The 8,998-nt window shown below is 42.1% G+C and overlaps 1 protein-coding gene across 1 annotated transcript; it reads right to left on the reverse strand.

The window, feature by feature from the left end:
* Window positions 1–256: 256 nt before the first annotated feature.
* On the reverse strand, window positions 257–6,709 carry LOC311246639 (NXPE family member 3-like; the record flags this gene model as incomplete). Its single annotated transcript, XM_084336786.1, has 3 exons — window positions 257–789; window positions 875–1,081; window positions 6,628–6,709. 3 exons carry the CDS (start codon window positions 6,707–6,709, stop codon window positions 257–259), a joined length of 822 nt encoding a protein of 273 aa, XP_084192912.1.
* Between the last annotated feature and the right edge of the window lie 2,289 nt (window positions 6,710–8,998).

Raw genomic sequence — 8,998 nt, forward strand, 5'->3', positions numbered from 1 at the left:
GCACAAGGCCTATGAAACTCATTAGGTTTGCAAACATTTCCTCAGTAGAACTTACCGGTATGAATACATGATTATACTGTGAGCTTCCTATTTTGTGAACAGTATGTACAGTATCATAACTTTAACTAAACTATATTTCTCTTGACGGTAGATCTTCAGTAGTTCAACTTCTTCCAGTGTTAAATAATTGGTAGGTTGCAAAACTATACTCTCAGAGTACCTTCCCAAACACTGCCTTTAATGTCTCTTTCTTCTTTCAGCAGATGTAGGACAGGAGAACATTAATCATATTCTTGATAATGGGCAGGCCTGGGTGGATGTTGTGGGGAAGGTGGTGGGCCATGCTCATCTCCCAGGAATCAACCATGCGAACGTTCAGTCCCTTGAACATGGCTCTGAGCACCCTGTTTTGCTGTAGGGCGTACCAGTCACTGTAGGACAGTAGGTGATCATATGCCTGAGCCCTTGGGTTTCCCATGCGAATCACCACCAGTGTTCCAGGGGCTCTATCAAAGAGGCGCAACACTGCACTCCGAATGTTGCGTAGCCGATTGATGTAGATCACAATGGGGAAAGGGGTAAAATGGGCCCAGAGACTGAGGACAACAACAGTGTCTGTGCCGCCAACCAGGCGGTCCAGCTCATTAGCTACATAGCGAAGCACGCTGACTGGGACATTGAAGGTGATGGGAGGACCGTGGCAGCGGAAGGTCACCCTGACATTATGGGTGATGTTCACTGCCTCGTATGGTCCAAGTTTCACAGGAGAGTGAAGGATCTCTGTCAGCTCTAAGGGCCAAGATTTATGATCAACAAGTTAAAATTAAACAAAGATATGGATGCAAAAATAGTAAAATTGATTAGCAACACTTACCTGGTAACGTTTTATTGATGTACTCAAACCACTGTCGGGCAGTGGAGTCCCCATACAGGTGAACCTGCTTGTTTTTCAGACACTGGATTACGGCAGACGAGTTAAGGAACTGGCGAACTGGAACTCCACCCAGTGCTCGCCACACACCCTGGTAGTAGTATCCAGAAGGCATCACCTTCATAGGCCTTGGTGTCCCCTCTGGTTCGTCTGAGAGCAAATAAGACATTTCTTCAATGGTTTTTGTTGTGAAGGGCCAGATTAAACTGAGAATCTACCTTTATTGTTTGATATACTTTGTATATTATTTATATATTGTAATGGGAAATATTAAAGGACAAACGATGAGCCGCTTACATTAATCATTCTGAGTCATTATTAATAATAATAAGAAGGTTTATTTAATAAAGAAAGTTCATGACAGCGTGGCCACGCTGCCAGGCCAGTCACCCGCCAGAGACAGACATGTTTACCCACTAGCGTCTGACAGGGACTGACCTAGAGCCTTGGTCAGACATACAATTGAATACATGAAATGACGTAGAAGAAAACAAAATGGCTGGTTAGAGAAATTAATAATACGACTATGTTATGGCTAAGCCTGGAAGAAAAACAGCGCTCCATCTTACAGTTCCCATGACCTTGGGTTCTGGCTCTATGGCTGGTAGAAACAGCAACTTCGTTATGACGGAGAAAATGATAGAGTATCTTAAAGAGACATACACACATTAACCAGTAAATCTGGTCGGACTGAAACTCAAGCTGTATGACATGATAAAACAACAGATATATAAGAACATGATAATATATTTCCACGACAGTTCCCTCCTTTTGATAATATTAATCACAATCATTATCATTTCATAAAGACAACAAACATATTATCATCATTAAACTCAGCACAAACTATTTTTATTATCTAAAAAACAAAAGGTCCTCTGCATAGACCCCGTGTCACGTGCAAAAGAGAAGTTGTCATAACAGCAACCATCATTAGCTCTTTGCAAATGCCCAGACGGTGGTTGCAGGACTCAAGGGTACAGTCCAGCCTCTGGTTTTGTCAAGGCCATACTTCTCCCACCACCAAGCTGAAAAATTGAAATCACAAAAGAAAAAACAGGAGAGTATCTTGCAGAATAATAATTCCCCTTATTCAAAACAAAAACATTCTCACAAAACCCTTTCAGTAGAGCGAAAACAGATTACAGCAAGAACACGTGACTGCAAACTGCACAGTGCTTGGAATCTCTCAAGCAGAGGAAAAGCTCAAGGCTATACCCTCAGATAGCTAAAACAAAACAAAACTACAATTTGCAAAAAACATTTCCATTCTTTAACAAAGTTCAGTACATTGTTACTTAATATTTCTGAGATAATGTAATGTGATGTGGGTCAGATTTGCCTCTTAATCAGTTGTTGAATCTCAGGCAGGTCCCCCCCCCTCCGCCACCAAACACCCCCGGGCCGATCCAGTCTGATGGTTCCCTCGTCGTTGCAGATGGTCTGTTCTCTCGCACTGTCCTTGGTTCGTTTTCACAACTGAAAACAGGCTAACTGTCTTATCCTCCAACGTTAAAAGCCTGTTGATGAATCGCAGTTAGGATTGAACTGTCTTAGTTCTTTATCTTCGGCCAATGACTCGGCCAGTGCTTGTCCCAGCTGTGGTCAGCTGTTGGGCAGTGTCTGATGTAGCTCATAGCTGCGTCGTCGTGTCCAGCTGCAGGCCAGAGCATGCAGTAGACACGCTGCAGGCTAGAGTAGTAGGCCAGCTGCATGCTAGAGCAGGCTGATAGGTATATGCTTCTCCGGGAACAGCTTCCTCTCACTGGGGCAGTGGTCAGTAGGGCCCGGCGGTCACTTGTTTGGCACGGAGACGGAGGACCCCCCCCCGAGAAACTACAAAGGAGAGGTGTACGTGGGAGAAAAAAGACAAAAGAGAGATATGAGTGGCTGGCTGTAATCTCCCTTTCTTTCCCTTTTTTTTAATTTTTTTCTCAACCACGCTTAAAAAAAATAAAAAAAAAATTGCCCATTACCACACATCATAGACAGTTACACACTAAACTGTAGAAAGGGTCCCCTCCAGGCTTGAAGTTAGGACATTCTATAGTACCTCGATCAGCTCCAACGAGCAGGCAGATTCCCTAAGTCCAAAGGGGATTTTGGATATCTCTTTTTATCACCCCATAAATCAGAATACACTCCATTCAGTCATTGTTATGGCAAAATTCCATACTATGCCAAATCAGATATGAATAGAACTGGACAAACCAAATAAATAAAAAATAAAAGACAAAAAATAAAAACCCACTCTCGCTGGCAGTGTGCTAAACATCCTGCCTCTGAACCACTCCTTCTATCGCCCTTTGCTAAGCCAACACATTTCGATCACAGTGTGTATTGAGCCCTACTGTACTTGTCCTGGCTGAAGAAATCTGATTCTGACTCCCCAATAAATCTACTTTAATATTGACTGGTTGAGTGGGGCTGCTTTCCCAGTTCATTACTGAGCCCACCAGACCAAACCTTAAAAATTACTCTAGGTCTAGCCTTACTGATTTGATAGTTTTTTCCCTTTTCAATAAATATGACAGGATCTCAGCTAGTGGGGTTCTCTACCTAGGCATAAGTGACCATTGCCCCACAGTTTTAAGGAGGAATTTTAAATCTTTTATCAACAAATAATTTTTTAGATGACCTTCTTCGTTCTGGAGACCCTCAACATTGGCTTTCTTTCAGGCAAATTATAGGAACAAATGTACTGTTCTGCGGGCAAGGCTGACTACTATGGCTGCTTTACAAGGAAAACAAAACGGATCTATGAGCAATAACTTGTTCTGAGGCCAAAGTTTGAAATAAGGAATAGAAGATAGTTTTAATTCCTCACATTGATCAATTGATAAGGAATGCGCAGTTGGTAATCAGACCATGTAAACAAATGTCCGATCACCAAGTGAGAGCGATCTTTCGTTCGGCAAGACAGTTAATACACACATATGACGTGGAAGGAGTTGCAACACCATCACCCTGAGGATTGGCTGAAATCACTATTATGGCTGCCTACAAGGAAAATAAAACGGATCCCACAACAATGTGACTCACGGTCCATAATGACAAGGATACCGGGATGCAACCATAGTTGACAACAATATTGTTTTGACTGGCTAATGTGTGCTTCTCTTAAAGAGAGGCGCACACATTACGCTGCTATATGCTCAATACAACCCCACAATGGTATGAAAATATATTCCCATGACCCTCCTTTGATACTATAATCAATAATTACCACCATACAAAGACAACAACAAAAAAAATATCTATCACCCTCTCATATTAAAGTTGAAAACTGTGTGATCTCCGAGCAGAGCGAAATTTGTGTTGCCTTCTGGTAATTTAATCAATTGATGCTACAGGTGCGGATAACTTAGAGTATTTTTATTAAGTTGGCTGCTCTCAAAAATCTGGTTTTAGAGCCAAACTTAGTACAACATCTGCCATCACTTTGGTTATAAATGACATTATTTCAGCTAGCCAATACATGGATTAAAGAAGGCAGCCCCGTGCTCCTGTTTCAGAAGAAATGTGAGTAAGGGAGCATGTCTTCACTATACAAAGAGAAAAGCATCACCGGTTGTTTTACCAGCTTGGTGCTGGCAACTTTTTGGGAACTCTTGGCCTTAATGCCATTGGTCTGACGTGTCTATTTTACTAGGTCAGCTGATGATGGACAGATTCTGTCCCCACGTCCAAAATCAAATACCACCTGAGAATGCACTACTTAAATATGTGTGCACAATATTCTGATATTGACAATGATGTCTACAATGTTTACCGTTTTTAGATTATCATTGTGTTTGTCATAATCTCACGTTGTTTATAAACCAAATATACATCGAAATAAACTCTTTGAACTCAATAATTGTCTTTCAGATTTGAAGATGTAGGCTATTGCTCCTTTTGATAATATGTGGCGAGAGAGTCTATAGAGAGAGTGATAGACAGGTAATTATAGGCTCATGAAATGAATAATCAAATGAGATCTTGCTAACCAGAATAACGATAAAAACAAACCCAAATAGTATATCTAATTGATACGAATTATATCATGAGGACATCTGTATGTGCTTAGGTATCAATATTATGTACTATATCAATACATGGTTTCCAAAGAGAGGCTTGGAGGGAGGCCTGCAGTTACACTATTGGCGTTGTCGGCAGATGCGGCGCATAGATGCTTCAGCTTGAATGAAACGCATCCGGGTGCTCCGTTATTAAAATAACTGTGTCGCGACTCGCGAGTGCCGTATCCGTATAAATATGACGTGCATTATATAGGACAAAGTAAATTCATAGGCTGAATATGATTTATTATCAGCGTTACTGCAGACATATTATTTTACATTTCAAACGAAGCACAAGAACATAATTCAGAATGGTATAATGAAAGGTTTAGACTGTGAGAATAATTTCAAGAAGCGAGCTGGCATTTCTTTGCGGGGCCATGGTTCATCCAGCTAACTGAACTTAACCCTGCTCTCAACCAGGCTCAAACTTTTTGATCTGTCGTCATAGTGATTTAGACAATCGAGCGTCGGGGAATGGAAAGGTCTGACTTAATGGAATAGACCACCCTGTCATTCTTTGTTGATGGTCAGCATAATAATCATTCACTGAATGCTTTAGTGATTATCACGACAGCCGCTTTGTATCCCCTTGTAAACGATAACGGAGCAGAGCCGCGAGCCAGCTCTGTAACCGAGATAGGACCCCGGAGTGACGTCACGTTGGAAACCCTGTTGGTGAAAGCAATGACGCCTGCCGCGGACGTCAAGTTGATAAAGTTCCTATAATAACTTTACGAAACGTGTGAAGACATTTTGATCGACTTCTTTTTTAGTTCATGTTATTAGATTAAGCACTTATTGTATACACATGAAGCACTAGATAGACTATTTGTTTAGTTCAATAGTTGTTCTTAAAGAAACATTCCCATCAGGCATCTCGCGGAACCCCTGTGTGCCCAGTGGTGTGCAGGCAATCTACCCGTTATGTCAGTCCTTTGACCACCCGCTTATTGTAAACAATCATGCATGCACTTGTTTTAATGTTATTCTGTGTCGTTAGCCACGCTATACGTTGTATTCATTTTGTTAGCTATTTAGCCAATGTTGTTATCACTGAACGAACACCACCAAAACGTTACTGATCTCTAATCCTCATTTAGCAGCCTAATTTCTCCGGCAGTAGCAAGTAAAACAACATACGTTACACTACTTGTATGATAGCGGACATAAGTCCTTTTAGACCCAGTGTCATCTCTCTCTAAACTCTCACTATAGACCGCTCTCCATAGACTCACTATGTTTGCCACATGTATTCCCACTGTAGGCCTACTGTATTTGTGCTGTATAACGACAACACATTCGACACTTAAGTATGGATAAGTTCTATGTATTGATCACAGACACAAGTGTCATTTAATAAAAATAATTACCCATATTTGTGCCTTTATGGCTGCTCTCTTTTTTTTATTTTTTTTTTATGTTGATTCAAAACAGGGTATATATTGAAATGTATTTAAATCCCAGTCTCAAAGGTATACCTAAACCCTATACACTTTATGATCACTTTGGAGCTACTAATACAAATTTCAGAAGGCCCATTGTCAGTGATTTGTTCACATGGCCTTAATATATTGCTGTACCTGTATCTCTATCGATCTGTGTGCGTGCCTGTGAGTGTGCGCTATACTTTGCCTGAGCTCAGGTCGATGTCTCCCCGCCGTGCGTCCAGCCAATGCGCTGTGGGCCCGTCCCGTCCTGCACCTCCGCACGCCATTGTGCTTTTTTCCCCTCAAACACCTCCTTATAGGCACAGTCTTTATACCAATGCCCGGCGCACCGGAGTTGATGGTCGCCGGCGAGACCAGCGGATAGGAGACGGGACGGCCGGTGGCGGTGACGCACACGGAAAGACACCGAGCCCAAAATCCAGCCCCGGGCACACCGTCGGAGAAAAGACAGAAAAACAGATTCTTAGCTTCTCCCGTCATGACCCCACAGGCCCCCCTTTCTGGCCCCTCTAAACTGTCCACATTTTCCATTTTCTAGGTAAACACAAAACAAACAAAAACAAACAAAAAATAAACAAAACCAAACAGAAAATAAAAGCCAAAAAATAAAAACCCACAATAAAATATGTGGCAGACAAATCGTTTCCTCTGAACACTTTCGAGAAAAAAGCTCTGTGGAGTAGCGTATCACGCCTGTTATTTCGGATATCACGCCTGTTATTTCGGATATCACGCCTGTTATTTCGGATACAATGCCCCTATCTTATTTCTTTTCAGAAAAACTGCAGTATGACCAGATAAGGTAGTGGAAAACTAATCACGTACTAACACATAAGCCCCTGTCCCCCTATCTTTTGGCATCCCACGCACGGTCCAACTTCCCGCCTCTCTGTTAGGAAACCCACAGAATCTAAACCTTCTCATATACTTCCAGAATCAGTGCCTAAAACTATTTGCATGAACTTCCCTTTCCACTATACCCACAGTACTTTGCACACGCCTGTTATTTCAGATACAAATGTAATTCACGCCTAATTATCGGAACATACCTCTTAATTTAAAGTGTCCAGAGGAAAACCATAAAAAAGGTACCAAAAAAAAAACAATACTATGTACAAATTATGTGGCCCCCAAAAATTGGTTCCTCCTGAGCACTCGGAGACAAAAAGCTCTGTAAACAGCGTACAGCCAGAACATACCCCTTAAATCCCAGTACTCAAGGAAACACAGGGGGGTTACACACATTATCCTATATTCAATACCCCACTCGCATAATTACTTTATAGATATAAACAAAAACCGCTTTTAAACAGAATGGCTACTTTATACATAACCGCTTTTAAACAGAATGGCTACTTTATAAATAACCGCTTTTAAACAGAATGGCTACTTTATAAATAACCGCTTCTAAACAGAATGCCCAGCTCACCGAATATCTCCCCCACGCGCTCCCATGGATTCTAGCCGTAGTTGGCAGCCAAACGGACGCTAGCAGGCGGTTCCTCACTCCCTTCCCATGTGCGGGGGAGTATTGAGAAGAAGAAAGCGCTTTCCCTGAAACCCAAGATTTCAACCTGCCCGCATAGCGCCTCGGCTGGCGGCCAACTCGACCCCCATCGCTCTAAAATATATATTAACCTAATTAAAAAAATACCCCATAATTCTTCTCGTCGTCAACATATTTTATTATACTCGTGGTAGGCCCCCGCACCCCGTCTATAAGGCACGAGCCTAATCCCTGCCTAATACATTTGGGACGTACCAAGATTGAGAAACTATAGAAAAAACCATCGCCAGTCTACCAAGCACAGTAATACACCAATACAATGAAAAAAATAACCACTGCAGAGCACATAGTAATATACATTTAAAAAATAGCTCTGACCGGCACCATGTTCTAGTTTAGACCTCTAATTATAAATTTAAAAACAAAAAATGTTTTAAACAGAAATCAGAATGTCAACAGCTCACAGAGTGTTCCCTATCACGCGTCCCCAAGGTTCATGCCGGAGGTGACAGCCAAGCGGACGGCGCAGCTGGTTCTCTCCCCTCGGTGTCTCGCACGGAGGAGCCTCGAGACAGCGCTCCCCCGGAATTCCAGGATTCACCCTTTCTGCAGAGTCCGTTTGGCGGCCGACCTCGACACCCATCGGTTAAAAAAAACACCTCGTCGCCATCTGTAATGGGAAATATTAAAGGACAAACGATGAGCCGCTTACATTAATCATTCTGAGTCATTATTAATAATAATAAGAAGGTTTATTTAATAAAGAAAGTTCATGACAGCATGGCCACGCTGCCAGGCCAGTCACCCGCCAGAGACAGACATGTTTACCCACTAGCGTCTGACAGGGACTGACCTAGAGCCTTGGTCAGACATACAATTGAATACATGAAATGACGTAGAAGAAAACAAAATGGCTGGTTAGAGAAATTAATAATACGACTATGTTATGGCTAAGCCTGGAAGGAAAACAGCACTCCATCTTACAGTTCCCATGACCTTGGGTTCTGGCTCTATGGCTGGTAGAAACAGCAACTTCGTTATGACGGAG

This window comes from Notolepis coatsorum (genome assembly GCF_963971535.1).
Source record: "Notolepis coatsorum genome assembly, chromosome: 19".
In the NCBI taxonomy this organism is placed as follows: domain Eukaryota; kingdom Metazoa; phylum Chordata; class Actinopteri; order Aulopiformes; family Paralepididae; genus Notolepis; species Notolepis coatsorum.